At 40.6% G+C, this 25,650-nt stretch overlaps 1 protein-coding gene across 1 annotated transcript; it reads right to left on the bottom strand.

Moving 5' to 3' along the window:
* Positions 1-979: 979 nt before the first annotated feature.
* Positions 980-25,443, bottom strand: LOC119938500 (bone morphogenetic protein 8A-like). The gene is made up of 7 exons (XM_038758344.1): positions 24,999-25,443; positions 6,780-6,972; positions 6,325-6,473; positions 4,315-4,509; positions 3,956-4,035; positions 2,913-3,023; positions 980-1,239 (listed from the first exon to the last, which is right to left on the bottom strand). Exons 1-7 carry the CDS (start codon positions 25,441-25,443, stop codon positions 1,090-1,092), a joined length of 1,323 nt encoding a protein of 440 aa, XP_038614272.1. The 3' UTR covers positions 980-1,089.
* Between the last annotated feature and the right edge of the window lie 207 nt (positions 25,444-25,650).

Below are 25,650 nucleotides of genomic sequence, written 5' to 3'. Positions count from 1 at the left end.
TACTGAACTTTTTGAGTTTGTCTATTCTTCTGTAAAATGGGGATAATCTTGTCCCCCCGAGATGTTGTGAAGTTAAAACGGGGTAATTTGTGAGAAAGTGCTTTGGGAAATAAAAGTGTGATTGCAATTCATGGTATTTAGTACATTCTCAAACTTAGAAAATGTTGTCACTTTATTGGAGAGACTGCTAATGCCAGTGCTGCTAATCATAATTTAATATATGTATATACATATATATGTGTGTGTGTATCAAGATATACACACACAAACATAAATATACGTTAATTTTCATGAACCACAGATACTGTGCATTTCGACAGAAAATAATGCTTCAATCCATACTGAGTGTATTTTCATTTAACGCAATTATGTGACTCATTTGTTGCACTCTGCCTGGTGATTTGCTTTAATAGTGGGATGATTAGAGGATAGTTGAAAACTGAATTTGAACTGCCACAGAGAATAAACTTGATAATAGTCAGTTACTCAAAACCTATTTAGTCACAATAATAGAGATGTCCTGTTAGAAGAACATTATACTTTAATGAACACCCTGGTTTGTTTGGATGCTTCTTGCAGTTTTTATTAGTATGAATCAACTGTTCTCTCTCTCTCTCTCTCTGGATTTTCCTACTTTGAAGAGTGTATAAATTCACGTATATAGGACCTGTGTGTTCTCAGCACTCTTGCCTCTTATAATTTCATAGAACAGAATTTACTCTCCAAAATATAGGAGAACCAACTTCACGGTTAGGTTAGTTTCTCTGAAATCAGTGACTGTTTAGCTAGATTTGAGTAAAAAAAAGTATCACTTATCTTGGTCCAGTTATGAATCCAACAATAATGAGTCCAGTAACAAGATAGCCAAAAACCTTGTAACAGAAGCCAATGGTCATAAATAACATTTATGATAGACACAAATCCCCCAAGGGTATATAGTTGCATTAAGAATGGAAAGGTAGTTTTACATGCCTTTTATTTATAACTAGAAGTTTCCCCGTTCTGTATTTTGGCAACAATTACCTGTGATTCAGACCTGCTAAGGTGTTTTTTTTCTTAAAAATGCAGCTTACATTTCCTCAGGGACTTTCAGTGACAGCCACATGATTTCACAACCATATTTCGGTGCTTTTTGAGGATAACGTTGTTGTTGTTGTCATAATAAAGGACCGAAGTTGCGCTAAGTTTGGTGGGAGCACAGCAGGCCTTGGGGACGGTTTCAGGCTTCATCAGGTGAACCTAAGGAGGCAAACACATTAGCGTGGCTAGCTTTACTTTTGACGAACGATTACCAGAATACATAATCCTAGCAGGGTAGAGAACTTTTCAGCAATGAGAAACTAGCTGTTTAAAAGATCAACATGTGGTTTGAGATTTAGCAAAACGAAAAAGCTTCAAAAAACAGCCCTTACCTGCAAAAAAGGGTCCGATTGAATGAGTAGATTATTTTCAGCTTTCCTAAAAATATTTATTCTAAACTTTTGGCAGGGCTGTGCTGCAGTTTACATTGGAATCCTTCTCATGGCAGCACTCTTGCAGGGCAGCCCATAAGTTAAACTGAGATTTCTTTGCAGCATTCTGTGTCGCTAAATAGACTAAACCCAGTTAGGAAAGGCGCAGGTAAGGAAATACAGCTTTAAACGTTTTTTATTTTGGTTACTTGTAGGTATGTAAACTATTTAATATTTATTATATGTATCTCAGGAGCAGTATCACTTAAAATTTATCGTGGCAGCATTTGATATCGAAACCTGAAGTTTGCTGGGCAGATATTAAAGTATGGGTAATTTTCTCCTTTCTGAGGGTGATGCTGCTTTGAGTCATTCTTTTGGTGCTAAAATGAGCCTTCCGGGAACTAAAGCTTCGTGTAATGTAAGTCAAGTAGCCTGACAATTACTATATAAAGGGGGGGACCCCAGGACCCTGTCAATTGTTATTATTAATAATCATATTTATTGAGCGCTTACTGTGTGCAAAGCACTGTACTAAGCACTTGGGAGAGTGCAGACACATTCCAAGCCCACAATGAGCTCACAGTTTAGAGGGGGAGACAAACATTAATAAAAAATGAATAGATAAAATAATAAATTACAGATATATACAGCTATATACTGTGGGGAAGAGAGGGAGGATGAATGAAGGAGCAAGTATGAGCAGCGCACAAGGGAATAAGAGAAGAGGAGAGGTCAGGAAACGTCAGAATTTCTAATTTTGGACGGTAATGTTTTGTTTTGAATAGTGCTTGCTTTGGGCAGTAGGACCTGTTGCAGTATGATTTTCTTAACTCCAGATGTCAAGCTGGGCATTTTCATCACTCTCCTTAGAATTTATAATTCTGACCTGAAACTAATATCATAGTTCTGCAGAGTCCTTCCCTTCTCATTACAGATTTTAAACTGCTAGGGATGGTTATTTGGGAGGATTAGGAATGTCAGTTCACAGTTTGGGGAATAAAAGTGGTAGACAATCCAAAAAAGAAGTCCCACATAGTGGAATAAGTCTTATTCAAGGTATGCTATTGGAGGTCAGACTTCCTTGGCAGAATGAGGGGGGAAAAAACATCACTCTATACTGTATGACCCTCCCGCCTCCCCCCCGAAAAAGTTGGTTGAAATAAGAGTATGTCTACTCTCCCATTAAAGTAAATCATGCCTTTAGGTAGAATAAGAATTTATAGGTGTGTGGAAAATTATTCATGCTGATTGCATTTGAAAACCCTAAACCAGCTGTGCAGATTTAAAATGTAAATCTAGCTTTCCTTCAGTTGCCCTTTTTTGGTTGCATCCTCACTTGCTTCCAGTTTGCTTTTTTACAGTTTCATTTTTATCCTTTTCAGTGTTTGAAAGATGGCAGCTTAACTTCCCTTTGTAGGGCAAACCAAAATCCTGAAAACTGAAAGTGCAGATACTAACCAGTGACTGCAGGATGGCGTGATTGGTTGCATTCATGCAAGAATCTAGAGGAAAAGCACATTCTCCTTCACAGTAATAAGCAGAATATCCTTGGGGTGCAATGACCCAATCCTAGAAGAATAAAGTTAATTAATCACAGTTCCAAGAACTTGTTTTTCAATCTAACACCATACATCTATTCCTTCAATGCAATTCCATCTTCAGGAACAGTCAGACAATAAATATGGTTATCCTCCAAACTCAAGGAAGATGCCAGTGATGTTGAAATTCGCCTAAGGGTGAATTGAGTCAGACTACTCACTGGGGAGACCATGTGGCCTAATGGAAAGTGCATGGGTCTGGGAGTTGAGAATCCAGGTTTTAGTTCAAGGAGTGCCAATTGCCTCCCGTTGTTATCTTGGATAAGTCACTTCTCTGCTTTTCAGTTTCCTCATCTGCAAAAAGGGGTTAAACTACCTGTTCTCCCTCCTTCTTATTCAGTCGTATGTATTGAGTCCTTACTGTGTGCAAAGCACTGTACTAAGCACTTGGTCTGTGAGCCCTGTGTGGGCAAGAAACTGTGTCCAACTGATGACATTGTATCTACCCCAGTGCTTAGCATAGGTTAATAAATCACATCATTATAATAATAATAATAGTGGTATTAAGCACTTACTGAGTGCCAAGCATGGTTCTAAGCGCTGGGGTAGATACAAGGTTGTCCCTTGTGGGGTTCACAGTTTTAATCCCCATTTTCCAGATGAGGTAACTGGGGCACAGAGAAGTTAAGTGACTTGCCCAAAGTCACACAGCTGACAAGAAGCGAAGCCGGGATTAAAACCCACAACCTCTAACTCCCAAGCCCGTGCTCTTTCCGCTAAGCCATGCTGCTTCTCTTATCTGGATCTTTCCATTAGGCATTAAATCTAAATGTGGATTCTGCTCTTATTTCATCCTACCTTCACCTCGGTTTGATTTTGAATTTTAGTGGGCTACATCTGGTGGGCTAATATATTTAAAACTCTTGGAAGAATTGATTAAGAAATAAGGAAAAGAAAAATTACCAGCCATCCTAGGTCCTGAAAGCTAACATAGAGCTCATGCCTTCGGCAAACTTGCCTGCCATCGGTAGAATGAATATCATCTAGAGGAATAGAAAATTTGCAGGTCTTTCAGAATTCTCTTTTCAATCATTCACAGATATACTGACCCTTAAGATAGAGGAAGGGAGGATTTATTAAATTATTTAAGCCTGCCGTGACTGATTAGGTCAGGGCTCATTTTTGTTGTTTGAGTCATTAATCGTCATTCCTGACCCAGTGTTTCGCCCTCTTTAATCATTCTCTGGAAGCTTCCATTGATCATTCTTGCAGCGGTTCTACTATTTTGTTTTGGGTTTTTTTCTCCCCATAATTTTTCTTACCGAAAATTCCTGGGAGTTTGTTTGGGTGTGGTAAGTCGTTTGTCTTTTTTGGCTGTCTCTTCTTCAGGTGTTTGACTGCCCGAGTAGCCCGGATTGGATTCTGGTTTGCCCTGAAAAAAGTGACCATAAAAGGTTGCTTGGAACGTGGGCCTTGCCGACCTAAGAGTCCAGCTAATCCGGGATCCACACTGTGTCCTGGGACAATCAGAAAAGAAAATACATTTTTTTTCTGTGTAATTATGTGATTCGTCTACTCAGCTAAAGGATAACAATGAGGGAAATAAGGATTAGCCAGAAAGTCTGACATCTTTTGCCTTTTCAGTAATCTCTATGCTTGTTTTATTGACTTCCACTGCTATCCTTCAATTTTGAACTGGTCTGTCTTTTTTTTTTGTTTTGAAATTCCTTCTGTTTTCATCCCTACCTGTCCCCATTTTTGCTCCTCCTTTGCCCAGTTTTGCACTTAGGCATCCATTCACTGCAGTAAAAGTCCACTTTCCACTGTTTTCAACAGAACAATAGAATTGGGGTAGGAAGCCAGAGTAAATGGTCTGCAATCTGGACCAGGCTAAGAGTGAGGTGAAAATAATATTTGTAATATGGGTACACCTCCACTGCTATTATTCACTTGTTACTAGCCTGCTTTGATCCCCTCACCTTCCCCACTTCCCTCCCCACCTTGCCCATCCACTGCTCTGAATTCATCAGGGTGGCTATACTATTTCTGTTTGAAGTGACTATGATGCCACTTCATTAGATTGTAAGCTTCACAAAAGCAGGGAATCAAATCACATCTTATGCTTCTGTATGTTCTCCAAGCACCTAGTATAGTGCTCAGCGTACTGTAAGGGCTTAGTACTATAATTAACCAATGGTATTTGAGTGCTTACTGTGTGCAGAATACTTCATTAAATGCTTGGGAGAGTACAGTACATCAGAGTTGGTAGACTCCTTGCTCACAATGAGCACCGTGAAGCAGTGTAGCCTAGTGGAAAGAGCAAGGGCCCCAGAGTCAGAGGAGCTGGGTTCTAATCCTAGCTCCAGTACTTGTCTGCCGTGTGTCCTTGGGCAAGTCACTTAACTTCTCTGAGCCCCAAATACCTTCATCTGTAAAATGTGGATGAAGACTGTAAGCCCATGTGGGACATGGACTGTGTCCAACCTGACCAGCTTGTCTCTACCCCAGCTCTTAGTACGGTTTCTGGCACACAGTAAGTGCTTAATAAATACCATTTTAAAAAATGAGCTTACAGTCTACCGATACTCCAGTCTGAGCTGCCAATTTAAAGATTTTTAAAAAGGAGTCTATGTGGTTTGGGGAAGAGAAGAGTGCTCCTTTTTAACCTCTTCAAAGAAAAAGTGTTGCTTAGGGTGTGGTGACCCCAAGATGCCAGGTTCTTGCTCACCTTGAGGTCAGCCCTGAGAATTTTGACCTCAAGAACACTTCCCTTATGACTGTAACCCTTTCTTTTGCTCACTACTGTCCTCTTTTATTGAATGCTTACTATGTCTAGAACACTGAGTTAAGTACTTGGGAGAGCACAATAAAACAGAGCTGGCAGATGCATTCCCTGCCCACAACAAGCTTACAGTCTAGAGGGATAACATCATTGAAGGTCCTTACTGTGTGAGGTTAATTTAGACCAGTTCAATGTTCCCAGTATATTCTCAGCAGAAGTCTGGCAGTATGGATGGTTTATTTTTCTGTTCCCTCAAATAGGCGTACTGCCTCTGAAGAAACTATTTACACGGACTCATAGGTTTCTGATTGCATCTTGCGGAGGTTCGTGCTATGAATGTTGAAGTTCTTCATGGTACATTTTTTGGAGTTTGGCTTTTATAAACTAAAAGGTATTGGAGAATTATTTTTAAAATAACTTCCCAATTTTCCAAAATGAAATTCAGGAACTGACTATGAACTCTGTTCAGAGCTAGTTAATTCTGTCATAATTAATCGAATTTCTAATGCCCTACTTCAAGAAACTTCTGATAATCTGATACTAATCTTACCATCGTCAGTTTCTACGTAAAGTCGCAGTCCAAGGTTATTTCTACGATTTAATAACCAGTGGTTGCTGGCTGCTGTGACATCAAAAACCAACCAGCCTTCATCACCAGCTCGAAGTTCTTGAATATCTAACAGGAACAAATCAGATTCCCTGTTGAAAAGAGGTGGGGGGAAAAACAGCATCTCATGAATAAGTTCAAGTTGCATTTCTAATTATCTAAGGAGGAACCTGAAAAACCTTGCTTCCTTTCTTCCAATAGTGTGAAATATTGAGGATCAGACAGGTTCACATCCTGCTCAGTAGCCTCTGGTAGCCAATTCATCTATTCTGGAAAATTCTTTGGTCTGAAAGTGATTTAGCTCACAGGAAATCCCTGGGAATTTGAAAATGATGAATATGGTCCTTCATATGGGTGCTTTATTAGTGAAGTATTTGGTTCTTAATGTAAAACTGCACCTGTTAGATTGTTCCTTGATTATCTCATATATGCTGATATGAAGAGTTTTGTTAATGTGACGAGTGAAACTTCGCATCTTGTAAATCCGGAATTCAGCTGCTGTCACAGATTCCCCTGTTGGAATTTGGGTCAAGTCAAATCTAAACTCTTTCCAGTAGGGTTTCTGGTGGAATATATCTCGGTCATGTTCAACTGGAAAAGAAAAAATTGGAAACATGACAATACAAATGCAAGGTAATGTAGTGGTCTCAACAATGACTAGGCCGATAATTTTTAAAAACATGTTACTGGTTGAAACATTTTAACATTTTCCAGTCATTTCATTTTTCAGGTGTCTTTCACTAATTAGGCACTATCAGTGATGTCAGTTTTCATCTACAATGTGTGAGAGAATCCATTTATATGCGTAGCTTATTTTTTCATATTATGGGCCCGTATTTATGCTTTTGCCCTGGCATTGGGTTGTTTAAATTATAAGGTACTCCTTAGCTTTCCTTTAGATTAACTGATAGCTTTTTTAAAAATCAGTCGATGGTATTTATTGAGTACCGACTGTGTGCAGAACACTGGACTAAGCCCTTGGGAAAGTACAGTGTAATAGAATTGGTAGAGGCGATTCCTGCCAAGAAGGTACTTATATTCTACAGGAGGAGACCGACATTAAAATAAATGATAGACAGGGTAAGTAATAGAGCTATTTGGATATGTGCAAAAGTGTCGTGGGCTGGGGTGACTGTTGAAGTGCTTAAGGGGTCCACAGCTAGGTGTATAGTGAGGGGAGGGCAGATAGGGGAAATGAAAGCTTAGGGAAGGCCTCTTGGAAAAGATGTGATTTCAGAGAAGGTTTTGAAGATGGGAAGAGTGGTGTAAAGGGGGAAGGAGGGATATATGATAATAATATTAATTGTGGTATTTGTTAAGTGTTCTCTCTATGCCGGGCAATGTACTAAGCGTTGGGGTGGATACAAGCAAATCAGGTTGGCACAGTCCACATCCCACATCAGGCTCACAGTCTCAATCCCCATTTTACAGATGAAGTAACTGAGGCATGGTGATTTGCCCAAGATCACACAGATGAGCTCAAAGTGCAGAGAGTGGGTTGGCGACTACTTGCCTTAATAGTTGGGCTAGACTGTTTTCTATTCAGATGTGCACACTGGATATTACTTTTCAAAACCAATCGCTCTTCAAAGAGAAGCTGTAATAAAATTTGAATTGTATTTACTTACATTTTACTGGCAACATCACGGAGTGCCAGTCAGAGGCTTAGGTCTGGCATTAATTAATTAAAGCAATTGATTTATGTGTCCTAGGGATAATTTTATAAACTGACAAACACAGTTTCACATTAACCTTGGAAAGCACCTTGGCCTTGAGATTTCCTCTATCTTGGGATTTAAGACTCCAGCAGCATTGCTAGACTGAATCTCGAGTCCGTGGAAGTGCCTCAACTCGGTAGTTTATCAGTTGAGCGGATACTCGTGAAGTACGGTGATGACCTTGCGTTCTAAATGAATTACGCCAAGAAACTTCCAGATGTCCAAAAATAATAATAAAAAGTTGGCAAAAAATCCTCCGCTGCTTCTATTTTTGGTTTGTTTGTTTACAACCCTGCACATCTAGATCATTAAACGCTTAGAGTGGAGGGGTCCCACCTCCTATGAGAACATTGCAAAAAGAGTTCTTTTATAATGCTTAATAAAGTGCCACAAAAGTAAAATGATAAAGATTTATTGTGATATTGGCACATCTGTTCAGCTGCCATTCAGCTTCTGCTAATAGCCAGAATAAGGTATGATGTAAAGGTGGCACCAGTGAAGCAGCTGATCTGACATTTGAATGTAACCTCATCATGGGCAGGGAATGTGTCTGCCCACTCTTTTGTAATGTACTCTCTAAGCACCCAGTACAGTGCTCTTCACAGAGTAAGTGCTCAATAAATACCTTTGATGGTGATAGGACTTCGATTGTGAACCCCATTTGGGACAAGGACTGTGTCTGATCTGATTGTGTTGTTTCTAACCCAGTGCTTTGTACATTGCTTCTAGACTGTGAACCCGTTGTTGGGTAGGGACTGTCTCTTTGTTGCTGAATTGTATTTTCCAAGCTTTTAGTACAGTGCTCTGCACACAGTAAGTGCTCAATAAATATGAATGAATGAAATAGTAAACAGGTAACAGATATTACTATTATTAATAATAATATAATATAATGGACAATAATATAAAAACCACAATAATCATTATCGTTATGATGAATGATAAAATAATATAATGAATGATGGTGTAATGTCATACAATTATTGATAATTTGTTGTTACTATTATTATTATTCTTGGACCGGGTACAGTAGCACCGTTCTACAGTATCGGCAATTGAAAACTACTTTACGTTTGTATACCATCAGTTTTTGTCTGGAGCTTGAAGCCAGGTTGATGCCACACTTGTTCTGCCAGCCTCTCCAACCATATGCTCACTGAAGCCCTGGAGGACAGCCCAGTTTATTAGCCTTTCAGAGATGCTCATAGCAGCACAGTTCTACTGGGCAAGATGGGTGAGGGGTTTAGATGAAAGGAGGATATCCAGGTAGCTGGCGATTTGTGATTTGAAGTGAGGCAACCACTAAGCAGGGTTGGTTAAAGGAATGCTTTAAAGATTCAGGAGAACATAATAGCTAATAAAGTGAGATCTCAACCAGTGGCATTTATTGAGGATTTATTGTGTGCTGGGCACTGTACTAAGTGCTTGGGAAAGTACAGTGTAACTCAGTAGACGTAGTCCCTGCCCACAACAAAGTTACAGTTTACATGAAAAACAACAGCCCAGATCCACCTGGAATGGAGAGAATTCCTAAATAAAGCCCTTTGAGTAGAATCCAAGCCTGAGGCATAACAAAAATAGCAGCAGATACGGTAAATGGTGGAAGTAGCCACAAACCAAAGGACAGTCATAGTGTGCACAATGTGGAAAGGACTATTGTTCGCACATTGGTGTTTCCAGTTACACCCACAGTCACAGGTAATGATAATCATCAGTCCCGTCATCTCTGAATACAAAGGTCAAGTATCTTCCCAGCATCTTTGGATATTTATACACTGCCAGAGATGGAGCCCTAATGAACATTAGATGATTTCCATGGCATTGGAAAGGAGGGGTGAAGGATTGAGATTCTTTGATGGGTGAAAAGTCACTCGAAGCAGTGAAGGGGCAGTCCCAGTTAGTTGCAGGGAAAAGCAGACTTGCGAATTGTTTTTCTTCATACCGTATTAGGGCGGAATCTGTAGAGAAGCATCTCGCCCAACCGCAATGAACATAAAACTCTTTGTGCCTGGTGCACACTCCTGCAATTGTCCAGTTCTGCAGAAGGGTTACATGGCAGGCTTTCCTGGAGCTTGCCTGGAACTGATCTGGGGGAGACATTGGGTTCTTAAAGCAAGCCCCAGGTTAAAGAAGGTGGGGATCCTTGACCAGAAACTACACGAAGTTAAGACAGAAACTTTAGTGCAGGCTAAGGTAAGGAAGGAAGGATGTTTATTTTGATAGTGATATATTAGGCCTTTCGCCTCATTCTGTTTATGATTATTGTGTTTGTCCAGTGCTTACTAGGTGTCAAGCACTGTTGTGAGCGCTGAGATCCAAGTTGATCAGGTCAGACCTTCTTTTTTCAAGTCATTAAGAGAAGTGAATGGAGAAGAAAACCTTTTCTTCTTGTTTTTAAACTCCTTTCTTTGTATGCCAAGTATTGCTTCTCAGGCACACTATTTCCCAACAACTTAGAAAAACAGATTTTAGGGGCTCATTTATACATGAACCTGAAGAAAACATCTTGTGTCTTGTTTATTTTGTGTGTTTCAGCCCTGAGAGGGGGCAGGGAAGAGCATAATAGTGTGTGGTTTGGACACTGAGCTTGGGCTTAATGAAAACACTATTTCCTTATTGCATCCTTTTGGAATTTACCCCATGCAGGGATCCCCAAAATGTTGTGTTATTGTTGATAGTGTGAGTCATTTCATTCTTACCTGAAAATTGGGTGTCTCTTAATTTGATTTACAACTGAGAAGTCCCTCCCTGTATGTAAATAGTTACAGGTTCAGGAAGGACAAAGATTGTATTATTTGTTAGGTAGCTATTTTTAAAGATAATAGCAACCAAGACGAGAGAAGCTTCCAGAAGAGGCTCAGTTTCACCAAAATGTGATGGGTTGGCTCAGAGACAAAATTTACCAGAAAGAACTAAAAATTTCTACAACAGTTTTTTTTGGAGATATGGGTCTCTCTTGGTTTACCTAGGTTATTGCTGTGTGGGTTCGGAGGAGGGCTGATTTTCCTTTTCTATCCAAAGTTTAATTTTTCATGGGGTTGGTTCCGAGATCCACAGTCGAGCTTGCAGCTCAGGGAAAATGCAGGCTGAGTTGGTTCTCCTCGGCTCTAGTTTCAGATGGCTTGACAAAACCTTCCTTGCAAGAGGTCTATTCAGTTGTGGCTTGTGGTGGGGGGGGACTTTGGAGGATTGAGTTCAAGCCTCAGGAGGTTTGGCAGAGTCTACTGGTCCCCCTTCCCTCCCTCCTCCGCTAAGCCACAGCGGAAGAGAAAAGGCACGTGCCCATGTCTGGTTGGGGCACCACCTGTTTTAACTGTGGCCATGGCTGTCTGGAGGGAAGAGCCAATTGGACTTGCTCCAGGCCTCGTACCCCAGTGGGCTCCCCCAATCCTAGCAAGTGGGACCCTATAAAGAACAGCTTCCCTGTGGGGGTGGTGGGAGAGAAACAGCGTGGCCTATTGGATAGAGCCCAGGCCCGGGAGTCAGAAGGTCGTGGGTTCTAATCCTGGCCCCTCCACTTGTCTGCTTTGCGACCTTGGACAGGTCACTTCACTTTTCTGGGCCTTGGTGACCTCCTCTGTAAAATAATAATAATGGTATTTGTTGAGCTCTTACTGTGTGCCAAGCACTGTTCTAAAATGAGGGTTGAGGCCGTGAGACTCAGGTGGGACCCTGTCCTGGGTCCAACCCGATTCGTTTGTATTCATTCATTCAATCATGTTTACTGAATGCTTACTGTGTGCAGAGCACTGTACTAAGTGCTTGGAAAGTACAATTCGGCAACAAATAGAGCCAAGCCCTACCCAACAACGGGCTCACAGTCTAGAAGCAGTGTACAGAGCACTGGGTTAGAAACACCACAATCAGATCAGACACAGTCCCTGTCCCCAATGGGGCTCAAAGTCTGTCCTCTCATCATCGAAGGTATTTATTGAGCACTTTGTGAAGCACTTGGAAAGTACAACCCCAGCGCTTAGAACAGTGTCTGGCATGTAGTAAGTGCTTAACAAATACTGCAATTATTATCATTAATTATTAGGAGCAGTCTCGCCCAGGTTACCAACACTCCTCCTTCATTCTTCCCCTTGACACCCAATGGAGGCATTTCTCTGGAATCTCCAGGGCACTGGGATTGGAGCCAGGTGAAGTCTTCAGCCCGGGCCTGTTCGGAGTCCCACTGGGAGAGGTGGGAAGGTGGAGGTAGAGAATCAAGTGTGCGACAGAGAGATTAAGGGGCAGAATTTACAAGTTTCATCAATTCTGCCTGCTGCCCCTTTTCCCCCTCAAACTGAAAAAGTTCGCATCCCTCTGGAGATTCTCTGACCATGCCTCTAAGGGGGACACTCAAGTGGACTCAGTTTAAACACGCCCTACTTCATGAAGCCCAAGGCAGAGGTCAGAGAGCTCAGTACTGCTGTGTCTATGCAAGTGCCTGGTTTGTCTTAGTTCAGTTAATCAATCGGTGATATTTATTTGAGCAGAGCTTAGGGTGAGGGGGCTTGGCTTAGTGTAATGGATTTAGCCCTATTTTATCAATGTGAAACTTAAATTCGGTGTACACTGATTCACTTTGCATTGACTTTTGACAGAATGTAACCCCAGTATTAAAGGCAGAAACCTTTAATCAGTCAATCGATGGATGATATTTGAGTGCTTTACCATAGAGTGGCCTTGAATGACATAAATAGGTGACTGTGGAAAAGTAAGCATTTTTTAAATCATATTTGTTAAACGCTTACTGTGTGTCAAATGCTGTTCTAAGCGCTGGGGTAGGTAAATAGATCGGACCTTGTCCCTGTAGGAGGAAAAACAGGTATCCCCATTTTGCAGTTGAGGAAACTGAGTATTTACTATTCTATTTATTTTGTTAATGATGTTCATTTAGCTTTAATTCTATTTGTTCTGACAGCTTGACACCTGTCCACATGTTTTGTTTTGTTGTCTGTCTCCCCCTTCTAGACTGTGAGCCCATTGTTGGGTAGGGACTGTCCCTATATGTTGCCAACTTGTACATCCCAAGCGCTTTGTACAGTGCTCTGCACACAGTAAGCGCTCAATAAATACGATTGAATGAATGAATGAACAGCAAGTAATCGGCAGAGCTGGGATTGGAATCCAGGTCCTTCTGACTCCCAGACATGTGCTGTCTCCACTAGGCCATGCTACTTCTCATTTGTCACTACAGACTTATCATTTAGCTGAATGATTGACTTTCTGAAACTAAATATTTAACTTAAGTGTATTGGGGTTCAGTTTATAAGGAACTGTAAATGGGAGAATCTCCAAAAGACCATCAAACATCTGGGACCCATTTCCTGGGTATTTTAGGGGAGAGGTTTTTGTCTGAATTGTCCAGATAACGCTCTCATTCCTCTGCTTCTTTTTGACTATGTAGGCATTGGCTTGGATTGTCCAGGCTCTTTTTCAGAGCTCTCATTCTTTGTTTCAGTTGCCCATTTAAAATAATGAGAATCTCCTAGAATCAAGTAAACAGAATGTTTATATAAGGGAAGTGAGTAATATAGCTCGCTCTAAAACTGAACACTGAGATTTTAATTACAGTATGAATCTGTGTGTCTTTTAAAAAAAATCTCCCTCCAGCTACTGGGCTCACCACAAGTAATGTTTTAAAAAAAGAATCCAGCAGGCCGGCTTGGGGCGGATGTGGAGAGTACTTCCTGTCCTCGTGGTGTAGGACTGGCACCAAAAGATGGACAGCTGTGTTGTGGAAGGATGTTACAGAATACATTTGGTGAGGAGAAACTTGCATTTTGATCTCCCTTTACAAAATAGGAAGAAAACAACACACCCTATGAATGGTTATAGATTTGCTCTGAAGCTCTGAATAGCTCCAGCCATGCTATTATTATTATAATATAATATATATTATAATATAATAACAATAATCATATTTAAGTGCTTACTATGTGCCAAACACTGTTCTAAGCACTGGAGGAGATATAAGGTAATCAGGTTGTCCCACGTGGGGTTCACAGTCTTCACCCCCATTTTACAGATGTGGCACAGAGAAGTTAAAATAATAATAATGGTATTTGTTAAGCGCTCATTATTCTAAGCACTGGGGTAGATACAAGTTAGGTTGTCCCCCATGGGGCTTACAGTCTTAATCCCCATTTTACAGATGAAGTAACTGAGGCACAGAGAAGTTAAGTGACTTGCCCAAAATCACACAGCTGACAAGTGGCAGAGCCGGGATTAGAACCCATGACCTCTGACTTCCAAGCCTCGGCTCTTTCCACTAAACCACGGTGGCACGCCCTAGGTCACACAACAGACTAAGTGGCGGAGCCGGAATTAGAACCCACGTCCTCTGACTCCCAAACCCATGCTCTGTCCATTAAGCCACACTGCTTCTCTAAGTCTTCAACCAAATTTTGTTTTTCTAGAATCAGACCACCTTGTCCTTCATCTGTCTGAAGGAGGCCATTTCAAATACAATGCACATAACTCATAAACTATTTTTAAAGTTTATACTCCTCAAATCGTCAGGTAACGTATTTGAAGAAAAGTTTTCCATGATTAAATCATAATGGGTCCAGGCTTAGAGATCTTTCACAAGCAAAATTTTTGTAAGAGTCAAAAGAACTCTTGAGCCTTGAGGCTAACTGTACTAATATAACAACAGCAAAATTATTGTAGTGATCAAATCAAGAATTGTAAATCTGGGTGCTATACATTTCTAGGTGAAAGGTTAATTTGTGGTTGGGGCAATTGAAATCGAGTTTTGAGATGGTAATTTCAAAGAATAAATTAAAAGAAAATAGTGTCAACATGAAGGTTCTGTGTCTTGGACTTTCAATTAAACTGAAATAAAAATCCTTCATTTGGATCTTGGAAGCTAGTAAAATTCTGGGGATTTCTGGCCCAAGAAATCTTTTCACTAGTGTGGGTTCCAGATAAGCATAAGATAGCGGGAAATTTGACAGGAAATGTGATTTTTTAAAAAGTTCCAAATTCAATGCATTTTAACAAATCTCTCTATGCCTCCCTAGTTCACTTACATTGGAACCCCTGCCCCTCAATCAGCAGACTGTAGGAGACAAGGTGTAAATAGTTGAAAAGTCTTACTGGTACATTCATTCATTCAGTCAGTCATATTTATTGAGCGCTTACTGTGTGCAGAGTATTGTACTAAGCACTTGGGAAGTACAAGTTGGCAACATATAGAGACAGTCTCTACCCAACAATGGGCTCACAGTCTAGAAGGGGGAGACAGACAACAAAACAAAACATGTGGACAGGTGGACAACAAAACCAAACATGTGGACAGGTGAAACATGGACAGGTGAACTCACACCATTTAGCAAGGTTTTATAATAGCAATATAATAGTTTTATTTTTATAATATTTAGATGTGGAGCAGTTAAAATATCTTTGAAAGAACTCTTATTTCAAACCTGAATTTTCCCCCTGAATAACAAATTGACAGATTAAGTATCCAGTTATAGCAAAGCCAGTCCGAGTTAGTTCTCTGCAGCTGACCTTGGGTGTCAAAATCCTCCATCTATTTTTCCCTCTGTATTCCCCCCTTCCCTGCCTCTTTTCTTTCTTTTTTCCTCCTTCCTCCCTCTCTCATTCCTTCTTGGCCATTATGTCTGAGGCCCACGACAGGCCGAAAGTAAGTTGGAACCAAACCAGAAGAATGTCCAGGCTCACTTAGTTTGTAAGCTCCTTGAGGGGAGGGATCATGTCTGCTTTCTCTATTTACTCTTCCAAGTGTTTAGTTCAGTGCTGTGCACACAGCACACAATAAATATGATTCATTGGTATAGGCAGAGAAGCCCTGGGCCCAAAGAATACGTACACAGCAGTGTCCCATACAAGTGAAGATTGGGTTACTTTTGGTATGGGAATAGCTGCAGCCACGCCATTGTGCACATGCTTCTTCTTTCCCCCTCAGACCTGTAATTGGCTGAAGGGAGATTTTTCAAACCTGGTCTAGGTCTAGCTGGCTTACCGAGGTGCTGATCTGACCCAAGCTGCTTCACCTGTAACATAATGTGGGAAGATAATGCTATTGCACAATAGAGTGGAATGCAAAAGTCACCACAGGAAAACTCAAAAATGAGAAGATTGAAGCAGCATGGCCTAGTGGGAAGAGCAGACTCGGAGTCAGAGGACCTTTTTTTATGGTATTTGTTACGTGCTTACTATGTGCTAAGCACTGTTCTAAGCGCTGGGGTAGATACAAGGTAATCAGGTTGTCCCATGTGGAGCTCACAGTCTTCATCTCCAATTTATTGATGAGGTAACTGAGGCACAGAGAAGTTAAGTGATTTGCCCCAAGTCACACAGCTGACAAATGGCAGAAATGGATTAGAACCCATGATCTCTGACTCCCCAAGCCCGTGCTCTTTCCACTAAGCCGTGCTGCTTCTCTTAGGACCTGGGTTCTAATTCTGACTCTGCTACTTGCCTGCTGTGTGACCTTGGGCAAGTCACTTCACTTCTCTGGGCCTTAGTTTTCTCATCCATAAAATAGGGATTCATTGTCTGTTCTGCCTTCTGCTTAAGACTGTGAGTCCTACATGAAACAGGGACTGTATCTGATCTTTGTTGTCTGTCTCCCCTTTCTAGACTGTAAGCCCATTGTTGGGTAGGGACCATTTCTATATGTTGCCAACTTGTACTTCCCAAGCGCTTAGTACAGTGCTCTGCACACAGTAAGTGCTCAATAAATACGATTGAATGAATGGATGAATGAATGAATCTGATTGCATTGTTTCTACCCCAGTGCTTAGTACAAAGTAAGCACATAACAAATACCACAGTTATGATCACAGTTTTTAAAGGAATGAACTGATTCAAATAATCATGGGAAGCAGCCTGGAGAACAGTGCTTGGCACATAGTAAGTGCTTAACAAATACCATCATTATCATTATTATTATTAAATAATCGACGTTTTTGGAGATTCATCACTTCAACTAAATTGAGCCGTTGTGATCTTGAGAAGCAGCATGGCATAGTGAGAAGCGGCGTGGCTCAGAAGATGGAGCACGGGCCTAGGAGTTGGAAGGTCATGGGTTCTAATCCTGGCTCCGCTACTTGTCTGCTGTGTGACCTTAGGCAAGTTATTTAACTTCTCTGTTCCTGTTACCTCATCTGCAAAATGGGGATTAAGATTGTGAGCCCCACATGGGACAACCTGATTACCTTGTATCTACCCCAGAGCTTACAACAGTGCTTGGCACATAGTAAGCACTTAATAAATACCATCATTATTATTATTATTATTAAATACTCAGTAAATATCATTGATCATTGAAGTGCACACGGCAGTTCACCAGATGGTTTTCTGAAGATCTCCCAGAGTTGATACATCTTCAGAAGTACCCAACTTATGGTCAACCACTAATGTATTCACCTAATTGGATTTGTAAGTTACGTGCAGAGTAAAAGGTTAATAGAAGTAGTTTTTTCCCATTCATTTTTCACCTGTGCCTATAACTTTCTTAAAATCTATGAAATTACAAAAATATTGAAATGGATCTTATTAGTACATTTTAGATTACAAGGCCCTCCATTATGCTACTCACAGTTAAAATTTAGGCTATGTGATTTCACCCTTCCATATGAATGGATCAAAGCGATTTTCAATAATGCGTTCTTTCCAAGATGATTTTTAAATATCACAGTGGGAATAGATTTTTTTCATAAGAGGCCAACATCCCTGAAACTTGTTGAAAGCTTTCCAGTAGTAGAAGCCCTAATAACCTCCTCAAGAGGTCTTGTTTTGGAGGTAAGTCAGTAGAAGTGTGGTCATATTCTTACAGATGTACAAAATTAGCACTGTAGTTCTATAGGCACCTTTGTTTATTTTCTGTAAAATTTGGAAAGACTAAAATAATGTTCAAAAAGACCAAGACTGCTTCCTCTTTGGGAACTCTCTAATGAGTTTACTTTTCTGGCTCCTTTTATGTGGTGATGGGAAAAATAAACAATTGGTAATCACCAGCACATGTTCCGTGCACATTTTTACTGTGTGAATGTATGGATGAATTCCTCTAAATGTAGCATTTTTGAAAATCATTGATTAACCAGGCTTGTTATGGTTTTGGATGAAATCTCAGACTTTATGTTCTGGGGAAATTTCTGTATTAAAATTGGTTTGTGTGGTTCTCATCAGCCGTCTGTTTTATCGGTGGATGTTACCAGAATGTGACCAAGTTCCAGTTTGACTTTCCAGGATTGTATCCTAATGCTCTTGGGGTCCGTCTTCACCCTTCTTATGCTTTAGGTCTGAAATCTAACTTCAGTCTCGCCAGAAAGAAAGAATGAAAAAATGTGAGTTTCCTTGGTTACTGAAGTTGCTCAAGTTTACTGTTAGCATTCAAAATCAGAAGAGGCTCATAGCGGGAGTTAGCTTCTCTTATGGTGCAAGCTTTCTTTTCCATGTGAACCAGGGAAGTGGTGGATAGCTTCCAGTTTACACAGCAGGCTTGTGACTGAAAGTCTCTAGGTATAAATGGCAAGTTTTGCCTTTAAGGATTTTTCCAACCTTTTAACTTTTAGGTTGGGACTCTTTTATTTGTGTAATGACTAGCTCCTTTTCTAAATTCCATATTCCTCCCAGTTTTTATTTTGATTCTTTGGAAAGAGGCTATTGATGATTTTGATTTTGATTTTTTTTGGGTTATGTTTGGTTTGCCTTTCTTATATTCAAAATGAAAACCAAGATCTGGATATGTAAATATACTATTTCCCCCATTCCTAATCTATTTGCATGTCTATCTCTCCCATGTACTGTAAGCTCCTTGTAGGTAGGGATCACATGTACCAACTCTGTTGCATATTACGTTTCCAAGCACTTAATGCTGGGCTCTGAACACAGTAAGCTCTCATCAAGCGCTTAGTACAGTGCTCTGCACACAGTAATCACTCAATAAATACGATTAAATGAATAGATACCATTGATTTATTGATTGATGAAATACAAAGATAATGATTGTAGGTAGTATTTGAGAGTTTTTCTATAATGAAAATATTCTGAAGGAACCTTTTTCACACAATTTAAGAGATTGCCAGGGATTTTGTACTTTTGGCCCAGGTAAGCATAGTCGAGCCCATCTCCTACTCTCAGTACTCAGCATAGTGCTCTGCACATAATAAGTGGTCAATAAATACGATTGATGGCTTGTTTTTAGATAGGTGCTTATAGCATCTGATAACTGTAAGGCCCCCTTTTCCTACTTCTGCATAATTTATCATCTATTTATTTTCAGTCGTTAAATGGTTTCCCCTCCCCAGAAATCTCTGCCTAGTTGAAAAGAATATCCAAGCTTCTATTTCCATGGTATTTTTAGTCTCCTCTTATTGTATACTTTTTGTGTGCTGTTCCTATAAACTACACTTCTGTTGTAATTACTAGTCCTGGAAGCTTCTGAATGACCTGCAGGACAATTTCAAACACTAAATTAAAAGGAAACACTCGCGTATTTAACCACATCAAGTGACCTAGGTCTTAAAATATATTGAAATGAGCTGCATGAAGGATGCCATTCCTTTAGCTGAAACCAGGGGAAAAAATAAACCTCAGGAGCTTTCTGGAAAAAGAAAAGATTTAAAGGCTCCGTTATTCTGCAAGGTAATTCGTATACGTAGCCTAGTCTTGACTTCTAGCTTTGAAAGTAAATCTTTGCTTCCTCTCATAGTGGAGTTCAAGTTGCAGGGAATAGCAATTTTTCCTCTAATTTCTCAGGAGAAATTTCTAAAGATAAAGGCTGGTCTCCTGTCTACAAACCAAGTGATCTCCTCAGAAAATATTAATAAGTGTTTTAATCTATTTCATGACCTGCTGAAAACATAGTCTGTCTATTTAGAAGTGTCTGCTTTTTGCTGGCCTTCATTTGTTGCCAAAGATGGGTTTGTCTATGGTTTTTATAACCAGGAAGCTCCATTTTGCTCCAGCTTTATTATTCAACCTGGATAAAAAGCTGCCTCTGGGAAAAAAAAAATTATATGATAGAAGTGTGGAACCTTCCTCCTTTTGGAGCTGGACATCTCTGTCACTTATGTCCGGTCTCACTGCAATTGTATTTACTATCTAGGGTTTGATAGAGTAGGTTCAAATATTCTTTTGCACCAAATGAGGGAAGTGGTATTATTAGCAGTAGAAAAATTATTTTCATTTCAGATTTATTATTCTCATTTGCAGATTGGAAGGCATGTTATTTGCTGCTGAGGCAATGTGAACTGCATTGCGGTCTGTTTCCTTTTGAAACCTGCCATGATTATGCTAAGGCAGCAACTGCCACCACTTATGGGTTTGAGTCTCTGCCCCTCAAACCCATACAGCAACTCTGGGTGAACCTGTTCATCCCTTCTATGCCCAATTGTATTCCCCTTCTCTCATGTGTGGGTTTGGGTCACGGGCCCCGAAATCTCATTCGAAGAAGCCCTAATTTGAACTGTGTGCCTTGGTACTTTTTCTTGGGATTTTAGAATCACTCCTGGTGAGTTCCATAAAGAAGGTCCTGGGTAGTTCTCACTTCGTTTTGATTTAATTGGCAGAGGAGAGCTGGGGAAGGGAAGGACGAGGTAGGTGAAACAGAAAGCGGCATTGGAACACTGAAACTTTCTAAGGATACATTGTCTTTTCAGGCATCAGACCTCAGGTGATATCTGAGTTGTGTTGGTATCAACACAACTTTGGTATTTTACCAACACTATCTGTTTTGGTAAAATGCTCTCAATCAATCAATGGTGTTTACTGAGCACTTACTATCTGCAGAGCAGCATACTAAGTGCTTGGGAGAGTACAATATTACAGAATTAGCCGACCCGTTCTCTGCCCATGATGAGTTTACAGTCTAAAGGGGAAGACAGGCATTAATAAGACATTAATTACTATCTGCGTGTTAGTCCTTTCTGCATTGGTTTGGCTTCTGACCCGAGGTAAGTTTAAAAAAAAAATTAACTCCATTAGCTCTTAATAAATGGTGTAAATTGAAAAGGTAAAGACAAAACTGTTGAATTTTAAGATGAAATTTTTTTGCTTGCCCTAGATACTGTCAAGGTCAAGGTTTCTTGTTACGTTGCATGAACAATATGGGGTGATCCATCTCCTGGTCACTATTGCCTTTTCAGGACCTCCGTGATAATTATTGAGCTCTTATTGTGTGGGCATAGCACTGTACTAAGTGCTTGGGAGAGTACAGTCTAACAGTATAATAGAGCAGGTAGATACGACCGATCCGGCCCATACCGAGCTTACAGTCTAGAGGGGGAGACAGACATTACTATAAATAAATAAATTGGAGATATGTGCTTAAGTGCTGTGGGGCTGAGGGAGGGGTAAATAAAAGGTGCAAATCCATCTCTGGCTTGTTCCGTGCGTGACCTCAGACAAGCTGTGTAAAATTGCTTTGTTTGAAAAAGATATTCCACTTTAAAGCCAATTTGAAAGGAACATTAAGGAGGATTAATGAGATGGCGTATGTGAAGACTTTAAAATGTAGTCATTAATTATTATATGTCTACTTAGCCCTTGCACGGAGCCTTCTGAGTCTCAGAAGGTTGGTACCCATAAAAAAACATATTTGGGCTTCCTGATCACCTGTCAAATAAACAACAATTTATGTTTCGTTGGGAAAGGAAGTTGGCTCTTTGCAAAGCCCTAGCCTGTTTTCGGTTTTAACTTGATTACCCAATCTTGTTCTGAATGTCATTCTCACTGACTGGGCCCTACCCACTAACTGTGACAAAGAAAGAAAACATCCTCAGTAGGTGCTTTTGCTGCCCAGCTCCGGAATTCTTGGTCATAAGTAAATCATTAAAATGGGTGGCTCCTTCAAAGATCCTTACTTCCTAAAATAACCACTATGTGGATGGTAACTCCCTCAAGCCGCATCAGGTTTCGAATGTTGCTTCTTGGCCTCTTCCCTGACCTCCCCTGTGGTCAGGAGAGCAGGCCCTTTATTCCTTTTTCCATTGGGAAAATAAGGTACCTGGAATCAGCCTTAAATTCTATGCTTGAGCATACCTGTGGCATAATTAATCTGCCGTGGATTCTCTTATGCAGTGCAACATAAAAGATGAGTTCTCCTGGAGGCAATGGGTGTGGAAAGTTTGGGTGTGGGAGACTAGGTGTGGGTGTGTATGTTTTGGTATTTATATGGAAGTTAGTATTATAGTGGCATCTATTATTGGCAGGACAGTTCTCTGTCCCCATTTCTATCACCATCCTCATTGTAGAGGGGAGGGTGGCAGTGGTTTTAACCAATTGTAAAGGGCTCCCAGGATTAATGTTGTGAGGGCTTTATCCTGTTTTCTAAAAAAGATCCCCACCAAATGGGCTCTTTCAAACTTACAGGAATGCAAATGCAGGTAGATTTTGCTGTAGAATCTGAGTGACTGTAGTGTATGTGTTTTCATTAAAGATGCTTTCCCTTTTTTTAAAATATAGAGCAAATTAGACCTTTGAATAATGAGTACTATTGCATTGTTGGCTTATTTCAATATTACCTACGTACATATGTACAGAAACTTTTTTATCCTGTTTGAAATCCATGTTCATATTTACATTTCATAATTGATTTCATAATCGACATGATCGTCTAGACTATCCCGGGCCTTTATATTGATCATTTTTTTCTTTTGATGATTAAAAAAGCCCCGAGGGTGAAGGACAGAGCCTTTTCTGCCTAGTTAAGCCCTACTGTGGGCCAATAAATTCAAAAAAATTAGAAATTATGCTAAAGTTTTCCTGAACTTTTTTTGTGTTCAAAAAGCATTTGATTCTCCCAATAGATGCATATGTGCACATTCAAAAGAATTCAATCTTTAAATTTGATAGTTTTCTTGAGTTTTTAAGGAAAGTTTTTATTTCCTTCCCAGCCCTTTTTTACCATCTAGGTTCTTCTCTAGCAAGGTTTAGCTGAGTCTAGAAATGATTTTGCTCAGGGCCGGGATTGTTAGATTTCTCACAGTAGCATCGAGGTGTTAGAGTTCATGCCCAGGGTGACACTACGTGTCTTATTCAAATGTAAAAACAAATCCCGGTAGCAATTTAATTTTGTCTCCTTGAAGAGTGTCCTCTGGATAAAAGGAACCTTTGTTTAATGGAAATCTTGCCTTAAATGGTACTAGAGCAACAAGTTCAGTTTAACTAGGACACCGGAGAAGGTGTTGCACAGTAACCAGCCTGCCTAGATTCCAGCAATAATTAGTAACCTCTGGTATTTTGTTTCCAGTTTTGATTTAAAGTGTGAATATTGCTGAGTTGTCCCATCCCGCTGTGGGACCTCAGGACTCCCCATCCCGGACTCAGAAATCTTTCACCCTTTTGATTGGTGATGAGGCTGCCCAAATTGACTTTGCTGGTTCAAAACGTTTTGGGTGTATTTCTCCTGGCCCTTATGCTTTTCGCAGAGCTGAGAAATTGGGCTGTTTGCATTTTAAGTCAATCATGGAAACAAAGAATCAATAAAGTCAATAACATATGCTCCCCAGAGGGGAAAGACTACTGTGAACTACTGCACTACGTACTGCTCAGCATCAAGCTATAGCTTTTTTAGTTGGGCTGAATTAGCAGGGTTCTAATTACAGGAGGTTTCAAGTTCGTAATAAAGTAGGGTGGCTATGTTTTTTGGCAAATATAAAAAATACTGTCCCTGAAGTTTGCTATCGAGAGTTCTGGTTCCATCAAAATCAAGTAATTACTAAGGATAGATTGCAAAATTTCCAGTTTGTAACAGTCACAGTGATGCCTTATATCCAATAATTATATGTAAAATAAACAGAGATGTCACTATTAATTTTTAATGACAGCAAAACCATAATATTACACTGTGAAGAAAAACAGAATTCTTTCGTTAACAGGTTTATCCAGTTTAACTGCCCTTGCAGTGATGATGATTTCCAGATAGAAAGCTAATATTACTGAATTATATGAGTTCCTGGGGCACAGTCATGGCAAGCTGGGAAACTGATGAAGCTGTAATATTAACTTCATAGAACTTTAGTTTTATGAATTAGTTGGGTTTTTTTTTTTTGGTCCTTCATAAGGTCAATCCTCTAGACTATAAGGTCGTTGTGGACAGGGAATGTATCTGTTTATTGTTATATTTGCACTCTCCCAAGTGCTTAATACAGTGGTCTGCACACAGTGCTCAATAAATACGATCGAATGAATGAATAAATACCTGGCCTTGTTATTCTTTAAAATGTTTTACTTATAACTATGATATGGAGCGGTTGAAATCTCAAGGACGTAGAATGTAAATCCATATAAATTAGAAACCTCATCCAAAAGGGAATCTTAACTTTTGATTCAAATAATTGCAGGATCAAGCTGGAAGGTGTCAGCATGAAGGGATTTTTGGTCCTCAGGGATAGACTGATACTATGTGGAGATAGCGGAGAGTAAAACTGTGGTTAATATGGCGGACCCCAAAGTAAGGGAATGAGCCCAATGTAGAGGAGAAGCAAAATCCCAAAACGCGGTGACCTTTCCATCTAAGAGGAAACAGATTTATTGGTGTAAATGCAGTTTTTTCTGTCTTGACTTTTCTCTGTAGCATGTCATAACCACTAGAAATGAAATCTAAGCATTAGACTCATGTAGGGCAGGAAAGAGAAAACTAAAGAGAAAAGGTAACCTCGTGGTATTGAAAACGCAATAAAAACCATATTATAATCTGGCTGGGGAGGAACCAAAGCAAAGGGCGGGGAGTTGAGCCATGGCAAAAAAGCCAGTGGCATCCGCGAGCCTTCAAAGCCAATACGATCAATCGAGCGAATGGCCAGTCAGAACGACCGCGATCCCCTGGCTTTCGAACAACGGAGTCTGGAGTACTGTGGGTACCCAGCTCCTCCTTACTTTCCCAGCCTCCACCTTCCTAATGGTGTATGGATTACTCTCGGAACGAACACTTACCCATGTTGACAAAGCTCATGACCATGTCTGCATGACTGATGACTCTTCCCAAGGGAGGACTCTGAGTGCTTAAGCTGGTCAGAACAGGTCTGGAGACTCCTCTGCTCCAAGCCACCTCGGTTTCACCCCCAACCTCTCCATCTTCTTCCTCGCTGGCCATGGCGTGGTATAGGTCCAGCATGAAGAGCGGGGCCGAGGAAGGCGGCTTGCCCCCCGGGGGGGCTTTGGGCCGCGGCCTGCCAGGCAAGCCTAGAATGGACAGGATTTCCCGCTGCATTTCCCGCTTCTCCCGACCACTTAGTCTTCTCTGCAAGAAGCTGGAGGGATGGAGATGGTTTCGGAGAAAGCTACTGCTGCCCAGGTCACACAGGAGCCCGAGGACACCGAGCAGGACAATGGCTCCTAGTGGCTCCTTCCCGTGAAGGAACCTGGAGGAGAGTTGCATTTCCTTGCTTTTCTTAGGTTCTCCTCTTGTCTCTCTCTCTCTCTCTCCCTCACTCTCCTCTTCTGTTTTTCCTTTTTCTTCCTCTTAATATTGCTCTTTTCAAGAGTAGAGTCTGAGGTTTTTAACCGGGTGGGGGGTGGGGGGGGCAAGAGAGATGTATCACAAGCAGCCCATTCACTGATGGGCTTTGAAATCAAGAACTGGTGA

This window comes from Tachyglossus aculeatus, chromosome 16, assembly GCF_015852505.1.
Source record: "Tachyglossus aculeatus isolate mTacAcu1 chromosome 16, mTacAcu1.pri, whole genome shotgun sequence".
Lineage (NCBI taxonomy): Eukaryota > Metazoa > Chordata > Mammalia > Monotremata > Tachyglossidae > Tachyglossus > Tachyglossus aculeatus.
Note: the sequence above shows the minus strand (reverse complement) of the source record. Positions and strands in the feature narration are given on the sequence as shown.

Coding starts and splice junctions, on each gene's coding strand:
- LOC119938500 (XM_038758344.1), bottom strand. CDS start 25,443: ATGCAACTCTCCTCCAGGTTCCTTCACGGGAAGGAGCCACTAGGAGCC. Junction 6,973..24,998: donor CATGAGCTTTGTCAACATGG/GTAAGTGTTCGT, acceptor TTTCTTTTCCAG/TTGAACATGACCGAGATATA. Junction 6,474..6,779: donor ATCAAGGAACAATCTAACAG/GTGCAGTTTTAC, acceptor TCTTTTCAACAG/GGAATCTGATTTGTTCCTGT.